The 22,196-nt window shown below is 35.5% G+C and overlaps 1 protein-coding gene across 2 annotated transcripts in view; it reads right to left on the bottom strand.

The window, feature by feature from the left end:
- Positions 1 to 21,237, bottom strand: part of LOC127838273 (cytoplasmic polyadenylation element-binding protein 2-like) — a 73,968-nt gene extending 52,731 nt beyond the window's left edge. Inside the window, exons 1-4 of one of the 2 annotated variants that reach the window (XM_052365899.1) lie at positions 20,287 to 21,237; positions 3,134 to 3,236; positions 966 to 989; positions 395 to 571 (exon numbers count right to left, since the gene is read on the bottom strand). In XM_052365899.1, coding sequence (XP_052221859.1) covers positions 395 to 571; positions 966 to 989; positions 3,134 to 3,236; positions 20,287 to 21,147 — 1,165 coding nt within the window. In that variant the 5' untranslated portion in view covers positions 21,148 to 21,237. The remainder of the gene's footprint in view (positions 1 to 394; positions 572 to 965; positions 990 to 3,133; positions 3,237 to 20,286) is intronic. The other variant, XM_052365900.1, reaches the window with a different exon arrangement.
- Between the last annotated feature and the right edge of the window lie 959 nt (positions 21,238 to 22,196).

The raw sequence follows: 22,196 nt of genomic DNA, 5'->3' as shown, positions 1-22,196 counted from the left end.
ACTCAAATTTCTGATAAAGATATCATTTTCATTCACACAACTCTTCCCATGCAGATATAATGGTGTAAAACTGTAAAATCTTCAGAAGGTTTGGGTTACCACGCAAATTTGGTTGTTTATGAAAAACTGAATAGTTAAAACAACTATATAAAAGAAATAAAAATTTTCTTCCGAAAATCTAAAAATGTATAGGTAAGAAACACTTTAGAAAAATTCTCATAATTGGTCAGACCCATTTTAATTCAAAAGTGTATTAATAACCATATTTTAAAGTGTTTAAAGAGCAATCGCTAATTATGTCCCCTATTTTGAACTTTCTTAAGAGAATATGCAAGTGTATGTGCCAGGACTATTTCAACATTCTTTCAATTTAACAACACATAACGTGACCTACCTTCATCTATATCGGGTGGTAGACCGCCCACAAACACTTTTCGCGAGAATCGTTCAACGCGTTCACAACCTGGTGATGTGTTGACAGGAGAGCCCAAGCTGGGAACCGTCTGGTCTAGATTGCACTCCTCTGTGAGAGGGATGTCCTCATTGAACAAGAAATGGTGGACTTTGCCAGCTGAAAAATCAACATACAAAAGCTGTCAGCAACGCTGATTTTTATTTTATGTCCTTCATCTATCCATTTGAGCATGAACAATGCAGAGAGTGACCTTTTACTGTATTAATAGCAAAAAACAAAGGCATCCTTGCGTTCAGAATTTATTATGAGTTTTTTTTTATGAATTACTCATTGCATGACATAAGCATGCTACATAACCGACTATGATCAATGTCATGGTTTGTTTAGACACAAAACAACAATACAAAAAGAGAACATAAAATAAGGCTGAAAACAAATCAAAAGAATACGTCAACATATAATCTTGAGAAGTAATATTTAAATATTTCAACAAACTGAAAGGTACATAATAAAACACCAACATCAAACAATTTAACTTAAATCATCATACCCAACAGCTGTCTGAAATTCCTGGCTAAAAGATTAGGAAAACATATTGATTAAAAGAGGTCAATTTGTTAAAACAAGACTATTGCCAAGCAATATTATGTCCCCTACCGGCTCCACCAATGTCAGAATTTTGTGCTTTTTTGTGTGTTTTTTTTGCCATAGAAACCAGAATTTTTTATGTAGGAACAAAATGAAATGACGTGCATAGTGTCCGTATTGCCATCTATCCATGTTTCAAGTTTCATGAAAAAATATGAAGAACCTTTAAAGTTATCGCAGGATCCAGAAAAGTGTGACAGACAGACAGACTCAAAAAGCACAAACCATAAGTCCCCTCCGGTGAAACTGGTACTAGGACAATAAACCAGTATTATGTAATGACAAAGACAGCTTTCATGATTAAATTGCCAAAAATATTTTTTTTCTTGTTTTGCACCCCAACAAGTTTGTTTTCAACATAAGAATCATTCTAAAATTCCTGTAACAAATTAGTTTTCTGTCCCTTTAACTCGGATATACTTCTATAACTCTCAAACCCATTTCCTGATTTGTCTGGCAAGAGGAGTAACATTTTATTCCTGATGATTTTGATAATTTGTAAGAAACAGAGCTATCAATATCAATAGCAATGTCTAAATTATAAGATTTTTGTTGTGATCACCATTCAGAACAAGGATTTTGTTTCTAAGATACTAACTTTTTTGTAGGGGGTAGTACTGCAACAATATACCGGTATATCGGTATATATCACAATACGCAATCCGCATATTGTATTGCGATACGATTTTCATCAAACCGGTACGAAAATTTTACAAAAATTCATTCACATTTCGTCCAGAAAAGCCATCCAAAATAACGATATCAAGGTAAACAAAGCAAAGCGGTGTAAATAAATTTTTACGTAAAAATAGCATTCTAAAAAGTGTATTATACGGAGTAGAGTTGTTACATGGGAGCATTCGTTTGATGCTTTTGAACAGATTATCGTTAAATTAATTGCGCACAACTGTAAATGTTTCGTTCGATTCTGGTTTGATCATTTTTAATTTGTAATCCGAATTTCGGAAACACACTTCCAAATTTAAATGCTTACGCAACAATAAAAAAATAGCGTCAAATAAAAAGTGCTTTATCCTTTGTCTCAATAAAAAGTGTGCGAAAATTATGCAGACATGTAGAACGTCGCATGGAAAGTATGGGTGTATTTTGTGTTGTATAAAAACGGGAACATCACGTCAGGCAAATTACGCGTGTTCAGTGAAAACAAAAACATCCAGGTTGGACGTTATTTCATCACATCTTTAAATAGTAACAAATGCCATAATGTTTTTGATACTTAAGAAAATTTGCGAATGTTTGTGTTTCTTGTTATTCTTGAGCACATTTATAGTAAATATTTACCAGAATTTGCTTTAAAACTGGAATATACGGGATTATCGGGTAAGTGGCGGTTTATAATTCTGGTACAAGTTAGCAATAAATTGCGATATATTGCAATACGGGTTTTTGAACTGACAATATATTGCAATACAATTACAATTTTGGCGTATTGTTGCAGCACTAATAACTCTTAAACCCATAACCTGATTTGTCTGGCAAGAAGAGTAACATTTTATTCCTGATGATTTTGATTATTTGTAAGAGACAGAGCTATCAATATCTATAGCAATGTCTAAATTATAAGATTTTTGTCGTGATCCAGATCACCATTCAGAACAAGGACTTTGGATCTGAGATACTAACTTTTTTGTAGGGGGAAACATTTTTGGTTCATATTGTGCATGATAAACCCATACTTTTATTGCACAACAAAAGGGAAAACAGGAGATGTGTTTGTCAGAAACACAATGCCCCTATTGCGCCGCTTTGAAGCCATATATTTGACCTTTGACCTTGAAGGATGACCTTGACCTTTCACCACTCAAAATGTGCAGCTCCATGAGATACACATGCATGCCAAATATCAAGTTGCAGTCTTCAATAATACAAAAGTAATTGCAAAACTTTAACTAAGGTTAAAGTTTTGGGACACACACAATGAATGAATGAATGACAGACAGACGGGCCAAAACAATGTGCCCCAGATCTTTCGATCCGGCGGCATAAAAATAAAAAGCTTTAAGAAGGGTTTATTATATGGGCTCTACAAGTGTGCACCATTGATGTTACCTTTTATTTGGTCTGCCTGGTCCATAGTCGTGGTCCTCATTATGTCCATCAATTGTGACTCAAAGTTAGTAAACTTCATTGTGTCATACGCACTACTGCGATCCTGTAACAAAGTGAATTTGGTAGATATTATCATTAAAAAATACTCATTTCAGTTGTTAACAAATGAATTTAAAAGATTCTGCACCATATACCTGTAGACACAATTGTTAAGAATGTGCAACTGTATTGGTAAATGCGCTCAGTTTGGCGAGAAAGTATATTCAAGAGCCTTTATGGTGACACGCTGTCTGTGTTAACACCATTTTATTTCTTAGGTCACGTTTTTATATTCTTAAAGAAAAACCACAAAAGTTTTAATGGATAGTTAAACAAGAGATGTGTTTGTCAGAAACACAATGCCCAAATATTGCGCCCCTTTGATCTTTTTCTTTTCTTTTTTTACCTTTGACCATAAGGATGACCTTGACCTTTCACCACTCAAAATGTGCAGCTCCATGAGATACACATGCAAGCCAAATATCAAGTTGCTACCTTCAATATTGCAAAAGTTATTGCAAATCTTTAACCAAGGTTTAACTTTTCCACAGATTGACAGACAGACAGACAGGCCAAAATCTATACACCCCAGATCATTCGATCCATGGGCATAAAAATAAACATTATACACATTTTCCTAAATAATCTACATGTATTACTTTTATAGAGTATCATCCATCGATGATGTATTTAAATACAACAAACACAACCCATATATAACAGAGGAAGTTGACTTTACCAAATATCACATAATTACTATAGTTTAAGCTACTACCTTAAAACTGAACATTTCAGAAATTCAACATCCTGGCTATTTAACAATATCCAAGAGTCAAACACAGCTAATTATTTAGAGCCAATTTTCTTGTTAACAACTGATTTAGTTTTACATCATGTATTGATAAACTCACGCCAAACGAATTACTTTTTTTCAACTGGTAGGAAATTTAGCAAAGCCAAAATACATAAACAAGAAGTATGAATTCTTAGAAAATTCTTAATTCTTGGCCAATTCATTTTCCTTGCTATTTACATTGTAACCATCAGTTTAGTAGAAATAATTAGCAGTTCAAGTTACTTGCGGGTAATGTATAATGGATTTCAAGAAACCACAGTAACATGCAACTTCACTCTTTTCCGAAAAAAATTGTAGCTTAGCACAAACTAAATGCCTAAAATATTCTGTGCATAAAATTGACATCAAATTATCCTCCAATAACCCATACTGGAAAGAAGAAATTCCAATTGCTGGCCTGAATATTGACTGTTCCAAGCCTAAAGAGATGGCAACAGATGGTAATGATCATCACTGGTCTAGAGCCTGCACTTGCATTTTGGCAGAGAGTTGAAAATGCTCTTCATTCCAGAAATAGCTGTGGGATAAGCACTTGTTGGTTGGAATGGCATTTCGTATCAATAATATTATACAAATGCAGGACATAAATTTTATCCACAGAAAACGTTCATTAACAATGATCGAAATAAGAAAAAGCTTTCCAGCCCTGTATTGGTCAATGTTGATACTAGCTTCCTCATATTATCAGTTACATCGGATAGGAAGGCTTAAAACACTGTCATATTATGAGAGTGATTTCAGGCTTGATTAGTCACACAGCTAATTTTGATGAAAGCATCCGTTTTTATAAAAAAAAATCATCTGCAATTAACTTGCCAATTTGTAAACATCTGCAGGGTTGAAATTAAATTGGCTATGTCTAAAATAAATTACAGTCATATCACCTATATCCAGCATGGAGCATTTAAGGCAAATTGGAATATGAATGTAAACTGTTTTAATAAGGCCTTTTTAGTAGAATTATTCCATCAAAAAGATCTATCTTTAGCAGATTTTGTTCCTTTCTTAAGACCTGCTAAATATCCATTGACCCGCTAAACATCCATTAACCCTAAACCAGGGCTCGAAATTAACACTCGCACACTCGCAAAATGCGAGTGAAAAATACCGATTGCGAGTTAAGTTTTAAGCCACTAGAAATCTTTTGCGAGTGAAGAAAGAGTGAAAAAAAAGAGTTATATTGCTAAATGCGCTCGACGTTGTGAACGCTAAACCCCGGGTCCATTAATAGAACGTCCGAATACCCATATGCGGAACATCGCACTTTGTATGTAGACTGGTATACTTATAGTACATATATGCGGATGGTATTGGTACAAAGAACATGAAACAGTTGATTATCCACACATGTTCACTATAAAAGACATAAAAACCTGAACAGTCATGTCGTCGAAGCGAAAAATAACTAGTTTCTTTTTGCCCACAGATTGAAATAACAAAACGAAATATAAAGCAAAGTTAACCGTTGAGTTGAGAAAAAAAAAAGGAAATTAAATTCTTCCACGAAAACAGTGAAAAAGTGGGAAAAAGAACTTCATATATAACACCCAAACTTGTGGTTGATGTCATATTTTATTTAGTTTTAATAGTACTAAACTTATGTACAAACTTGCTTTTATTTATGTTTCCAGCAAATTTTGCGAGAATGTTTTTGATTTTGCGAGCTGGTTTTTAAGCTGCTCGCAATGTTTTGCTAGTAGAGAGAAAAGTTAAATTCGAGCCCTGCCTAAACGTATTTATATTCCCAAAGTGAAACTTACAATTTTCCCCCCAAAATGCCTTTATATTTGACAATTGAAAAACTATTCATTTTGTAAATATTGTTCAAAGATTGTAATGATACTGTTACCAGAAACAAAACGATGCGGATGTTAAAATGACAGGAGGGATGTTTAAATGACAGGACAGATGTTTACATGACAGGACAGATGTTTACATGACAGGAAAGATGTTTAAATGACAGGACGGATGTTTAAATGACAGGACGGATGTTTAAATGACAGGAATTTCCAATGATGCCTTTGAGTCACAACTAATCCGGTCGCCGGCCGATGTGTCCGATCTACATGATAAAGGCACGGTTATCACCCGGCGTGCACCCCCAATCCGATTTGTTGTACGTGTATCATAACGAGCGCAGTCCGGCATCCATTGGTCATCAGTCGGAGGCCCTTCAACAATCAGAAGGTTGCCGTCCGATGTATATGCCACTGGGAAATACCTTGACTTTTGCCGATACACATTAAATAAATCCGATGTTGGGCGATCGCCGGGCCATAACTGTGCGTTGACAGTCTTCGAATTAGCCTATAAGCCCGAAGCCCGAGTCGATTCTTGGGCCGGTCGGTCTATCCTAAAGGCTTATAAAATAGCCCGATCGGTCGATTAAATATTTTAGCGTCATATCAATAACCTAATTTATACGCTTTTTTAAGAAGCACGTTTAAAGTTGCTATTTAAATGCCTAAAATGACGTTATACGTTTTAAAGCATGCGGCCGCCATTTTTCTTAACTGTCGTGTAAACATCCGGGTATGTTGCTATTTAAAGTAATGATGCAATTGACGCCCAATCAAGATGAGGTTATTCAAACTGAACATGTGCAGATCACGTTCCGGGATGTTCGCGCATCGGGCACTTCGTAATGTTTTAAAATAATGACCCATCTAGAAGCGTATTTAATTTTAGAAGCGTTTTCCGAAAATGTATTTATAATTCATGAAAAATGGACAAGTAATTTTTCAATAAAAATAAAAGATTCTGTAAGGGATATTGTACGCATTGGGTTAAAACAAATTGATCCTTTTTACAGTTAGGTTTCCATGTGTTTTAATCAATTATTTTTGCGTATTAGAATAAGTTTTTTCAATGTATTATTAATAATTGTAGTACTTTCGTTTATTCTGTAATCTCGTTCTGCTACGTGACCTATTTTGCTACTTATAATCTGTTTACGAATATACAATACTTTTCATGGTTGACACATGCTTATCAAAACATCGGGAGTAAATTAAAGAAGCAGACATTGTCACTTGGTAGATAGGGCAATTAACACACCCAGTGGCCTTTTGTTCTGAAGTCACATGCCGACAATTCAGAAATTCACCGGCGATTGTTCTAGTAATAAAATGATAATAATCTGTTATTTTAATAGGCTGATGTATTTTTGAAGTTCTTCCGATATTTTTAAACATGATAATAATTCGATTTGCTTTAAAATAAAACCTAACACCGGTCAAACTGATTAATGGAATCATTGAATGAGAACATGTGTAATAATAAAGTTACAATAAACATCATAATTATCTGGTGCATTTTGTATAAAATGCATTTCAAAAGGAAACATTATACCCTTTATTACTGTAATCACATGCATCTGTTTTTACTAATGGAAGTAGATTTTCTGATTGTTAATAACTATTTTGGTATTCCTGGCCAAAAAAGTCATAATATTTAAATTGACCTCCTCGGGCTATTAAACATGTCTTCGGGCTATTAAAAATTCCATCTTATTAGCTTGAAGGGCTATTTGGCTAAAATATTTAGCGTGAAGACTGCGTTGATCTTCCGATCTGTTTTAGATCTCAACTCGATTCCTGCCCAGGCCCGACGACAGGTAAAATTTTATGTGAGAATTAAAACAAATCTGGACGCAGCCGGAAACACTACAAAATGACCCGTGTCCGTGCGATCACGGGCCAGACACCAGCCAGATGAGCGGAAAAAATGAGTCGGTTGGCGATCGGTCTCTACTTGTGACTGAAGTATGAGAGCTAACAGTGTGACCTTAGTTGAAGCCATACAGCATCAAAAGACATAAACAATTAAGTATTGGTTTGCGAATGAAGTTGAACATACAATGAACATGATTTTACGTTGCCATGCACATGTCCCATGTCGTTGTTCCAAGATGGCAGACATTGGAGAAATCAAATTTTAGTAAAATTGCAGCTAATAATATATTTTAACATTGATTTTCACAGACACCCTTAGGCAAGAAGACTCATGAAAACACATTTCCTTAATTCATTCACACTGTGACACATAGTGTTGTTATTGAGCCATGATATTCATTCATTAGTTAATATGTAATTATATGCATTCCACTGGATATTTGCAAGAGGGGTGAAAATATTGTTAGCATTTCATATCCTTTTATGTTTAATATTTAGCAATTGACACTTTCAAACAGCCTAGGCTACATATATTTGAAAATCTCAACAAGTCATATTTTTTTGGTTGAAAATTCACTGCCAGCCTTTTGAAAATTTTGTCGGCAATGTCAGGCTTTCAATCATTTGAAATGTCTGCTTCCATTTAAATGTTTTCAATAATTAATGAATGCAAATGTCATTATACATTCACTGCTGTATAGAACAATACACATCTGTCACAATTACCACCTAGAACTTTTATTGGTTGAGGAACACATCTGGTAAGTGATAATTTCATTATTGATCTCAGCAGCTGACCTTGATAAGATCAATATATATCAGGGCTTGTTTTAATCTCCAAGCAGGATAAAGGCCTGTTAACTTTCAAACAAAAAGTTGGGATAAAGGTTGGCATAAGGGCTGTTGTACCATGAAACCTATGGCCTGGCCAGTGTTCACCAACCCAAAAATCAGTCTGCAAAACTCACTTTTTGTCTTCATAGCCAATGTGGCTATGAAACTTCAAAAATGTCATAGCCAGAGGAAATTTTTCATAGCCAGAAAAAAATGATTTAATTTACAATGACATTATCATTAAAGGACGAACAAAGTCGTTATATATAGATTGCATTTTGGGGGTAACTGTAAGATTGTAAACAAATCAGTATTCCAGGTTTCAAAATTTATTCCATCCTAGCTTTCAGTTTCAGTTTAAAAATTATTGGCTTCAGCAGTACAATAAAAGTGTAATTCTCGGCAGCAAGTAGATACCAGTAAAAATACAAAACCGGTGCTCACGGGTATCGATCTTAATCATATGAATGATAAACACCAGGACTCATGAGTTCAAGTGTTTTGATTTAATTGATCACTATATTTTGAAAAATATTTTTATTTGTATGCATTTACTTACATAATACACTAAGAGAGATATAAAATAAAGTCGTTTATGTATGGATACATTGGCACTATGCACGGGTGAGTTAGTTTACGTGTGTATGGTTATGAATTCAAAATAAATTGCGCATCAACTGCGAAATTATTTTTTAAGAGTTTTGAAACACGAAACAATTTAACAGTTTGCACTTTCATAACAGAACACTATTAAAACCGTCGGGAAAATGACACTCGCTTTCATCTTTTGATCTAAACCTTAATTGTTTGATGTGAATGCCCATGTATGCTAGTTGACTGGATAAGCTTTTACATCAGTCCATCATGATGATAAACCGATATTTTAAAAGTGTCTTCGGCGACTTTATGACATGTGTAAATATTTAAGTGTTACACTGTTACGGTTATTTTATAATTTCAAAGCTATTAATAACACATTCAACCGTTTTACTTAATTTCAAAACAAAAATTCGCACTATTATTTCGTTTATCGGCGTAGAATTCAAGTTCAGTTTACCAAAAGTATTACAACATTTTTAATACCGGAGGAGGACGTTAAACTCTCTATAACAGCTACGGGATATCACTAATGATAGAAATCTACGGGATGTAACCAAGTGGTGTCACTGTAAGAATTTACACCTGAAATGCGTAAATTGATTATTTATTGATTTATTTTCTCCATGGGCGTCCGCAGGAATTTGCCTAGGGGAGGAAGTGGGTCAAGGGGGAGTAGACAATTTTGAGAATAATGCCAGATAATGGTGCATCGTGAAGTATATCTGGAAGGTTACGAGTTAGGATTTGGAATTGATAAATTGACTATATTGGAGTAGGTTATACCTATTTTTCTCTCCTTTGATCTTAGTGACTTTTCTCATATAGAATCTAAATACAATTTCTGACGCACATAGGGACTGTGAAAGTAAACATTAAGTATTTCAAAGAGAGCCCTAAGAGATGACGGCTAGTTCGAACACACCATAGTAAAGCGAAACAAGATGGACTGCAAAGTAAGAAAGCATACGAATCTTTGATAACCATTTCATTGAAATACGCCGTCAGTTAAAATATATAACGCAAAACAAACAGAATACAAAAAGACGACAGACTGCACATCAGCTATGGATGGCAAGTGGAACGGCCACATTTGTGATAACGCTCCACATAATAGCCAAATATAAGTCCATTTTAGAGCCCATCACGCAAGTACTTCAGGCTGTTCAATAAGACATAATCAGTGTCAAAAAACACGTTGAAAAACTGACATTGATGTTCACCGATCATCTAGAAAATGCGGATTCGATTTTCGCGGAGGATATATTCTGTCCAGCATTAAAAACAGCCGAGGATATTGGTGTTACAATGACAATACCACGGCAATGTGGCCGTCAAGTAACCGAGCAAATGTTGGTGAAACCAGTTTAGAATAATATCGACGCACGATTTATATTCCGTAAATGGACGCGCTCAGTCTTTCCGAAATACCGTCGGTCCTCGGATTTTTCCGATAATAATTTGGAAAATCCGGAAATGATTCTAATATTGCCGGACCTCGTGTCCGGTAATAAAATTATGGCGAAATTCGGAATTCCATAAGCTATTTCCAGAAAAGGTTCAAGGCAAAAGTGGGAATTTACCGAGTTATTTATGAATACTCCAATCATGAAAAACATTTTTCATTTTTTGAATGACGTACGTGCATATACGGTATCCGAAGATTTTTGCTGCGTCGTCAATGCAAATTACACACTACGTCATCACTATATGAGTAGATTCGCAAAGGGAGATAATCGATACCATATACTTTTGGTTCCCGTTATATCCGATTAATTTGTAAGCAAGCAGGGCATTAACACAGGTCATTGTGATCTTCCCGCGATCTGTCAACACCTACAAAGGAGTTCAAAGCGATCTGATAATATCTACACAGGAGTTCGAAGGAAAACAGAGTATCCAGATATATGACTGGTGATTTTGTTTTTTAATATCTTAAAATGTTTCAATTAAAATTTGGTGAAGGAGCCAAACCAAACTCCCATGATGATCAAACTCAGCACTGCAGATGTTACAGCTTATGACCCTTCAGCAGCTGTAGACAAATGGCTGTTAAGATTCGATGGTTTTATGTAAAATTAAATATGTAATGAGGTTTTTACGTAACAAACTCACACCTACATACAGGACCAACAAAGTTTTCTACCATAATTAAAAAAAATCATCCAAATAATTCACTCAAAAGCATTGGGATTGACTTTAAGACTAGTATAATATTATAAGGTATGCTAGCCTACAACAGCTTAGCAAAAAGATTAAGTATTGTATGCTCATGATACAGGGAGATGGTCTTCATCAACTTATTTATTAGCGCCCACCCAAGGCTATGCCTGATGGGTATCCAACCAAATAAGATTAGTCAGAGGATGTGTCTTCAGTAGAGGATTCAGATATCCAGGATGAAGAGACAAATGCTAAAGAAATCTTGGCAAATCTGAATGATTAAATGCGTGATTTGTATATTAATCTGATAATATTAAAATATTGTTAAAAATGTCATCTTTGTCTTTCGTCGTCATTTTTTACTTTTTGGGCCTGAAATTATCAGTCTGGGCCGGAAATGGCTGCATGATTATAGGACCTCATGGCCGGCAATAAATTATAATTTTGGGAAGGACTGGACTCACTGATCCAGTTTCTAGGAAGCCGATTTTCATAATCTAATATGCGTGCGTTCATGTTATATTAACTCCATCTGAACCACATCAAAATTTCAATTGATCAGACTATAAAGATAGTCCTAACCATCGACGAATTTTATCAAATCGATAATTTTGAATAAGACGCTTTGTCATGGTACAACAGGAACAAGAAGGAATCCATCAAACAGAATGAGTAAGATTTTGTTGACTTGATCAAAAAACGGATTTGTTTCCGGCCGTGCGTTAGGTCATGATCATATTAACCCTGCACCCACCACTTGTACGGTGGAAGGATCATTTAGCACGCTGAGACGAGTCAAGACATGGCTAAGATCCACCATCATCGAATTTCAGCTGAGACCCACATCACCTTCACTTCCTATTTAAGGATTAAATAAATGTTGATTGTTAATAAATTGACTTCTCCGCACGAATGAATCATGTTTAAAACAATGTTTTGAGAGGTAATAAATTGTGCAATAACCGCATCCATGACTTGTTTACATGTAAATGAGAGTTAATGTTCGTGTGAAACTAACCAGGAGTCATTCTAACCCAAATTGTTCAATTCAGGAATCATAATTGTACACGTATAGATTTTTCCATATTCAACTATCTTTTTCGCTCATCGATTTTCCAGGGGGGGTCAGCTGACCCCATTTGCCCATATGTGCGGACGCCCATGATTTTCTCAGATTTTTTTTCATCGCAATTCAGGTGATCTATATTCAGTTTTTCTATCGCCAAAGCCGAGATTTCATCGCATTGGCGATCAGGCGATAGAGGAATTTTGCAGACTGCCCAAAAATGGAATTACTTCACCAAAGACTGTGAATGTGTATTAGTAATAGCCAGCTGAAATGTACAAAAACTAAATGCATCTAACTCTATGTGGGTATAAAAAAAATGCTTAAAATTGTAATTGTAAATGATAGAGAACTATTTCTCTGGTCTTGTAAACATGCTCAGGAGTCAATTGCAAACAAACTTTACTTTCCAATTTGAAAGCAGCATGTTAGCTAAAGGTCCAATTCATAATGCAGAGAAAAGATCTACATGTAAGATGTGATATGGCCACATGAATTTATAAATCTTAATCAGATATTTGTTATCGAAATTAAAGATTGACTCAGTGTTCTGATTTGTCCCCCACCAATTTTGATGCAGGGCTTTTCATCCTTATATAACAGAGGCCGATATTCGGCTCCTTCCCAATTCTAAAAAGCCTTATTTTTTCCCAACTCTGGCTGAAAGACTTCCCAAAAAAAACGATTGAAATTCCCCTGAAAATCAAAAAAATAAACACAGCGGATAGTGTTTTGTAGCCAAGTTACTATTCGGTATAGTTTTACTGGTCTTGTAGATGATTGTAATTTCATTGAAAGCTTCCACGAGCTATAAACAAAGATGAAGGTTTATTTTGCGTAATTGTTGTCTGGTATCGATTTTTTCGCTACCAGTTCAGTTCAGGTATTTCCCCACTACCGCTAAGCCGAATTTTAATTGTATTTGTGTACCAGTCTAGAACAGAATATTGCGTAGTACGGGTTTTATTGTCGGTTTTTGCACGAGGGCCGCAAGGGAGGTCACCAGTGTCATCGCTGAATTTTCAGTTTGAAAATGTCACATAATGGTAAATATTACCTAAAATCAGTTAAGAAACGAAAGCTCCTGGACTCTAAAGAAGATCAAAAAACTTTATTCGACTGCGGATTTAAAAAAAACAAGCATGACGCCAGCAATAATTCTTCCGACAAGGCCGATCTTTTAGTTTACTGTTCAAAAACTGCTGTTACCTGTTGAAAAGTTTATCTGTTTGAAAATATAGCTGGCCAATCTTTGAAAAGAACATTTCCAGGTCATTAATTCATAACAAAAATAAAGTTCAAACCATTATTGTGACTGTTTAAAATTGATTAAATGATTTACCTGTGATGAAATGCTTTAAAAGTTTTTTTCCCAAAATGGCCATTTATCGCGCTTAAATTTCCCAATTTGCAAGGCTAGGGCTTCTTCCCAATTTTCAGATGAAAAGCCCTGTGATGTTAAGGCAAATTCTATATTCCAAATAATAGACTCATAATTTTACAAGCAGTGATTTAATCCATCCTAAGAGCAGACAGAACAATTGTGTTTAATTGTTGTGACATCATCTGAATGTACACAATAGCATTGAAAGATTGAGATTATAGCATCCAATCATTAATTTTGGAAATAAAACCTATCAAACTGGCTACAAATGTTGAAAACCTTAAGAAAACAAAATCTAATTTTAACAATTTTTCTTCTAGTGCAAAAGTTATAAAAAATAACAAAATGAATTATAATAACAACAAAAATGAATGTCCCAAATGCCCTACATCTCCATACATGCCCCATTAACAATGACAACAAAAAGGCCACCCAAAAACAATCCTTTCTCCAAGGTTGGCTTCAATAGTTTGTGTGATTATCTTTTATGATTAAAACTGGAGGAATTTTGGGGCCAGAAGTAAGAAGATAATCATGGCAGTTTTTGCAGAAAATGTTCCATACATGATGAAAATTTCCCCTGTTTTAAAGTCTCATAAGTTCAAGTTTAAATGCACAACAAAAGTCAAATAAAAGAAGATATCACTGATATTAGAAGTTAAGGTAAACAATAATTTTATTTCTGTGTCCCTACATTTTCATAGTTGCAACTTTCTTAAGCAGGATGGGTCCTTGTACCCAACAGTTCGAAACCATAGCAGAATACTGCAGACTGACAGTGTTTTTTTTTTCAAAACCCCAATGAAAAACAAGATATGTGTTTGTAAGAAACACAATCCCCCCTATTGCGCTGCTTTGAAGCCATATATTTGACCTTTGACCTTGAATGATGACCTTTACCTTTCACCACTCAAAATGTGCAGCTCCATGAAATACATATCAGGGCTTTCCTTAGACCTCAAATCTCAAGAGTCAAGGACTCTTGGAACCATATTTTCAAGAGTCAAAATCAAATTTCTGAGAGTCCTAATAATAACGCAGGAGAGTCAATGATTATTTGCAATTTAAGCAAATTACTGAGATATAATATATAAAAAGCAACAACTTAAAAGATACATGTATGTTAACATTTATTTCTTGCATTTTACTGTCACTACAACACTATGCATTTAAACACAATATTTCAATGATTAATAAATACAAAACATGTATTCTAATACAACATTAACTTCATGTATACAGCAGAGTAATATGTCATATGTTCTTCTTTCGCACGTTTGGGGGTGTTAGGAGCACTGTCATTTAGATCTAAAGTACGCTTTGTCGTTGGCGTCTTACACACACTTTCAGAGTTACTACCGATTCCGAATTCGAAAAGGTTTCTCTGCGACATTTTCAGAATGCACAAGCACAATTACACTTTATCCAATAACTTTGTTTGACCGTTTCGCGTGGCTATTAAATTAAGAATGAAATACAAAATGTGAAAAAAAAACATTTCCGCTGACTATCACAAAAAAACACAAAAAACACAAAAAACATACGGGTGGTACCTAAACACAATAGCCTATATAAGTCGGTAAACTATAAAAGGAAATTATTTCTACTCGCCCATAAAGGTGCCTCCGTATTTAATCCCATCAAAAATTCCGACGCCCTTTAATTATTTCATGTGCCATCTTCGCTGAAGACGTGCGACAAACACGCTGTTTTCTATGCCTTCTCAAACGGTCAATTATTACGCCTACATGTATTTTGTAATCAATTAGCTCATGCAAAAATTGTCACTTTGCCACAAGGTCAGTAATTTCGGTTCTATAGTTATTTTTAGCAACTTTGATGCAAAGCGTGTAATTTGACGTTGTAGACAGTACATATGCCAGCATAACTTTCGCGCGTCTTTGAACTGAGCAATCATGAAGTAAAACATTGATGGGTGCATTCAGCTTTGGAAATACATTCTGCCATACTCTGGAAATATCTCAAAATATGCTTTACGGTATTCTGTGGATATGGATGTTATAATTTTATATTGAATATTATTAAAACTGACGCGTATGAGTCCATTCTTTTTTGGTTGGTTTATAGTTCTTCTTAAATGCTCTGAGCTTTTATGAGTACATACGTACTCAGAGGGTCAATAGCTGGGAGTTGGATTATTGCAACTAGGTGGGTTTAATACACGTCTTTTCCGCAAACAGCTGATAACAAACGCTATGATAAATAATGGAAAGTTAATACACGCGTCATCGAACCAGCAGGGTTTTAATTGGTCAATACTAGATTTCTTAATTAACCAAACTCCGCCTACTGGGTGGACTTGTGCTTCGATGATTGGAAACGGGCGTTAACGATTAGCGTGTACTAAATGAGATACTCCGCCCCGAGCCAATTATCGCTTAGTCTTAACAACTTTTGATCTCGTTGACGCAAGTCGGTATATTCCCCCGGGTCAAATGTGACGCATGACGTAATTTTCTTAAGAGTCAAAAAGGGGTCTTCTGTAATTTTCAAGCGTCAAAACCCGGGAGCTCGGGTCAAAGGAAAGCCCTGCATATGCATGACAAATATCAAGTTGCTCTCTTCAATATTGCAAAAGATATTGCAAAAGTTTAGCCAAGGTTAAAGTTTTCCTCAGAATGACAGACAGACAGACAGGCCAAAAACAATATACCCCCGATCATTCGATCCGGGGGCGTAAAAAGTATATTTTTCCCAAATGGGACCTAAAACTTCCCAATTGAAGGTTTCAACAACAACAGAAAATTCATTTCAACCTTTAGTTAATCTCCCATCCAGCTCTACAAGTAACACTTTATTATTATATAATATTTAAAACACTTATTCTCATTTTTGAAGCATTTGTTAGCAAAAAAACACAAAACTTATTTCCCAATTTTGGTCAAAAGCCACGATTTTTCCCAATCCAAAGGGATCTGGCCCCATTCCCAAAATGGTCAAGAAAGACTGACTGATATATGAATAAATGAATATTGGCAAGTCTTGAAGAAGATACTGTCCAGGGCTTTTCATCAGGAAATTGGGAAAAGGCCCTAGCCTTTCAAATTGGGAATTTCATGCGCGATAACTACTCATTTTGGGAAGACCGTGTTTTTAAAAGTTTTTTGAAACAGGGTCTTTTTCATTGTGCAGAAGTTTTAAAAGAAACATTGTGTTGCATTCTTAATCATATCAGAGCTCATTGCTTTCAATTTGGGAGATGCCAAAATGTCTTAGTAAAAAAAAAAAATACAATTTGGGAAATTTTTCTATCTATTTTGGGAAAAAAAGACCTTATTCTCAATTGGGAAGGAGCTGAATTTCGGCCTCTGTTATATAAGGGTGTAAAGCCCTGCTGTCAATGCATAATAATCCGGGTTCCCTAAAATAATATAGAAGTTCCATACACTAATAATTAAGGGAAATGCAAGTACAAATATTAGAAAATGATTCATCAACTTGCCACACTCATTGATTTTTTAATGAGAAATATTGAATGAGAATGATTCACCATAAAGGATAGCATTGCTTAATGGTGCTTAATATTGACTACTATAACACTATACTGACTCGAGTACTGGGAAAACCTTAGCTGAAATAACACATGCACATTTTTTTCCTTCAACATACATGTAATATATGGAAATTATGAATTATGATTTCAAGTATCAATCTCTTCTACAACATACTATAATTGACCAGTCGCCAAATTATCGATCGCTCCACCCACATAGTCACGTGGTCTAGTGATTAGAAAACTCCGACAAGCAGATCGCAATTATAGCGCATTTTATTTCATTTATGTTTAATGGGAACCTGCTACATTTCACTATCGAAAAATGAAATTTTGGTATTACGGTGCTGTTCACGAACATTTGAATTGAATACATTTAGCATATTATGCATTTGTTTATTTATAGCAAGATGGCCCTTATATGTTAATTGCAATTTTCACATTTCTCCCCATATCAATATATGTTGTATTAGAAATGTTGTTGTTGTTTGATGTATTATAAGCCTTACATTTTACACTTGAAGTCGCTTTAAGCTAGCTAAGCCGCGTTGAAATCACCTTTTTTGTTGTTTTAACTTTAGTTAAAACAATATTTAAGTTAACAATTTATAATGATTTCCACTGTTTATGATCCACAGAAAATAAATATATAATTGGAAATCATTTAAGTAATTAAATATTTCTTTTCTTGTGTACAGTACCTAACAATGCCTTAATGTTCATTCATTCTGAGATCCACGCAACATACGGTCATTTATTAATCATCGACAATTAATTTACACTGAGATTAATAAGCACGTGTGGCAATTATTATGTTGCCCAAATTGCTTAATAATATTGTGCATCAAACGGTATAACACGTTTTATAGAACACACAACTGGTGTGGTTACACTATTTATTGTGTTTTTGTATTGTACAATCTCTATACCTCTAGTCTATCTCTCTGACGAAAACAATTAATGATTGAAACTTCTTGAATGATACAGTAACTATTTTATTAAATATTTGGGCCACACTAAAAAGGCCTTTGTCAGTAAACGATTATAAAGAAAATTTGACATGGCGTCAGAGCCTTCATTTGGCCGTTTTTGGGGCCGAAATTCGGCCCCATTCCCCCCTTAAAATAGTATAGTTTTTTCTCCTATTTCAGCTAAAAATTCCCCCTTCAACAAAAAATAATTTTTTTGTGTTGTTTATATTGTATAGCTATGTTGCCAGCTGGTATCGTGCTATTAGCTTTGATTAAATGTATATTTATGTAAATTACATTAAAATATAGCAATTATAAGTGTTGAATGGTTTGTGAAAAGATCTTCTAAAATTCCCCTTTCGCCCAAAACGACACGAAATTGCCCCCTCTAAGGACCCGGGCCCCAATCCCCCAAAGTGTAGCAAGGGCCCTGGGTGTTTCTTTTTGTTGACAATACCGGTACGTCCGATGTAAATGCAATTAAATGACGTATCGTCACCCAACGTGAACGTGACGTAACGCGCCACGCTCTGAAGTCACTGCGTTATATGCTGTTTATATATTATTATGCCCCCTTCGAAGAAGAGGGGGTATATTGCTTTGTTCATGTCGGTCTGTCGGTCGGTCGGTCCGTCCACCAGGTGGTTGTCAGACGATAACTCAAGAACGCTTGGGCCTACGATCATGAAACTTCATAGGTACATTGATCATGACTCGCAGATGACCCCTATTGATTTTGAGGTCACTAGGTCAAAGGTCAAGGTCACGGTGACCAGAAATAGTAAAATGGTTTTTGAATGATAACTCAAGAACGCATACGCCTAGGATCATGAAACTTCATGGGTAGATTGATCATGACTTGCAGATGACCCCTATTGATTTTGAGGTCACTAGGTCAAAGGTCAAGGTCAAGGTGACCCGAAATTGTAAAATGGTTTCCGGATGATAACTCAAGAACGCATACGCCTAGGATCATGAAACTTCATGGGTAGATTGATCATGACTCGTAGATGACCCCTATTGATTTTGAGATCACTAGGTCAAAGGTCAAGGTCACGGTGACCCGAAATAGTAAAATGGTTTTCTGATGATAACTCAAGAACGCATACGCCTAGGATCATGAAACTTCATAGGTAGATTGATCATGACTTGCAGATGACCCCTATTGATTTTGAGGTCACAAGGTCAAAGGTCAAGGTCACGGTGACCCGAAATAGTAAAATGATTTTCGGATGATAACTCAAGAACGCTTTTGCCTAGGATCATTACACTTCATAGGTACATTGATCGTGACTCGCAGATGACCTCTATTGATTTTCAGGTCACTATATATAGGTCAAAAGGTCAAGGTCACAGTGACAAAAATCGTATTCACACAATGGCTGCCACTACAACTGACAGCCCATATGGGGGGCATGCATGTTTTACAAACAGCCCTTGTTATATAAATATTTGATAGATAATGTATATAATGCTTAAATATTATATATAAATATTATATATTATACGCATAATATATTGAATGATCTTCTAAACTTCCCCTTTTCGCCCAAAACGGCACGAAATTCACCCTCTAAGGGCCCTAGCTGAAATAATTCGCATTCAGAATAAATCTGAGAATGCCAAAGCAAAAAAAAAAAAAGACTCTATGGCGGCAATTTATATCGACTACTAAGGGCCCCAGCCCCAATCCCCCAAAGTGTAGCAAGGGCCCTCGGTGCAGTACGGGTTTTGTTCCCAATTGATGCGGTACAGGTACTTTTCCTAAATGGGTAAAACTATCTGTTCAACTATAATACAACTTCTTGCCATTTACTGAATCATGTCTGACAGTTTAAAAACTGCTTTTCTTGCCCACTAAGTGCCTGGGCTTGATAATATCAATCATGAATGTACACTAAAGATTTAGAAGCAGATTTCATAAATTTAACTTAATGCACTAAAGCAAGATTTATTTACAAATTAATAGATGAACATTTGTATATGAAACAAACGCAAAATAGGGAATAAAATATGAAGTACTAATAACATTTACTTTCTATTCTAACCACTTACTGGGTATGTCATGGGAGCTTCACGGGCCATATCGTCTAACCCAACAAAGTCCATCTGGGGCTTTATAAATGCTGCCCTATGCATCTGGCTTGGAAACGATGTACTCCTACGGAATTTGGACGGGGCCAGATTTTGCTGAGAGTGAGATTGCGGAAATGCCTTTATTGTCTTCATCTGTGCAAAGTTCGGAATGTTCATGTTTGGTACAGACCTTCTCAACTGTTGCTGAAGCTGAAGGTTTTCATACGGAGACAATGTACTCTGGCTGTGTGCATTGCTCCATTGTGGGTAGTTTTTGGCGTTATTCGGAATCATTGTATGCTGCTGCATCGGACGCTGTGCAAAATTATGCTGGGCCGTGATTGCTCGCCTTTGGCTCAAGGACTGATGTGGCATAATAACATGATTCTGCATCATGCCAGCATTTGTGTTTACCATGATATTTGAGGGTGGCTGATACCCCACAGATCCATTCACATTTTGAAACGCCCCCTGAAGAACGTCATATTGTGTGATCCAATTGCCTTGGCTTGCGTTAGCTAGCGACGTGATCAACTGGGTGTTGGCATCAAGTTGCGAGTGGGCAGACGAGAATATAATGTTATTTTCCACTAATTTACCGTCCAAATGTGAATTTTTCAACACAGACTGTTCACTTTTTGCAAACGATGCATCGTTTTGATCCGAAATATGGTTCGCTGAAGGTGACAGTTGCTGCGCTTTAGCAGCCGACTTTTCGGCCGCAATTTCATCTTGCATCGTACGCGGCGAGTTTTCGGGTGAGAACAACGACTGATTGTTTGAAAACCGATTAAAATCCACAGGCGAAAGTGATTGTAAACCTACTCCGTATTCCCCCATGAGAAGTTACGTTTATTTCCACTGATGCTGGGGGTTGACTTCTGCGTTCTGCTTCGCCACGTCCTTCGATGAACTGTACAATTTTTGCGGAATAATCTCTAACACAAAATATGGATAAAAGTAGTTTTACCATTTCTTTTTACAATAACACTCATTTTGTATGTGACAATCTTTATTAAAAATATAAGTGTATTTTAATTTATATAAACATGCTAGCATATTCTGTTTAAAAGGTAATAATGGCTTTAAATGTTTAATAATCTCCAAACAAATTGCAATAATTTATGCTGATGCCAGGGCACGAGCAACAAGAAGGCGGGGCTTAAATACTACGCAAAGTGACCTGCGCTGACCTCGTTAACATATTTATTTAGATTTATGTATGTATTTATTTAATCAAATTTCGTTAATTATTCCTTTATTTATTTATTAACTTGAATACAATATAACAAGTGCTTAATATGAAGCTTGATCTGAGATAACAGGCAAATGACCTTATATGGTATTTTCACGCATTGTACCATTAGTGATAATCGTAAATATGACGTCAGAAGATGTCGTCATCTGAGGTCAATTTTTACAAATGATGTCCTGCAAACATTCAAAAACTAAAACTAAGCTGTGAAGGAGATCCGACATGTATATATTTGTCATGCCTGCTTATGATAACCAAACGAAATAATGTTTATTACTTGGAAAGAAAATTTACAAAATATCGTTACTTGTTTTTGGAAAATCATAAATATTATGCGTTTATCATGCCTTTCAATATCAATTTGTAAAATATGTGTATGACTTTCATATGCAGCATACCCTTTAAAATACGTCTATTTTGTCAATCCGAACAACGCTCGATTGGCCATTGTCGGCTCGGGTACTACAGTACTTGCATGTACCCCGGGTACTCTAAAGTATTCTTACATATAGCTCTACCCCGGGTACGGCAATATACTAAAACGTACCCGGGAATTTTCACGCTAAATCTGTCGTTGTCGGCTATTTTTGTTTTTATTTATTATGTTGAACTGTATGTCAAATTTTCTGTCAAA

Source organism: Dreissena polymorpha, chromosome 7 (genome assembly GCF_020536995.1).
Source record: "Dreissena polymorpha isolate Duluth1 chromosome 7, UMN_Dpol_1.0, whole genome shotgun sequence".
Classification (NCBI taxonomy): domain Eukaryota; kingdom Metazoa; phylum Mollusca; class Bivalvia; order Myida; family Dreissenidae; genus Dreissena; species Dreissena polymorpha.
The sequence above is the reverse complement of the archived record's forward strand: the minus strand, read 5'-3'. Positions and strand labels throughout refer to the sequence as shown.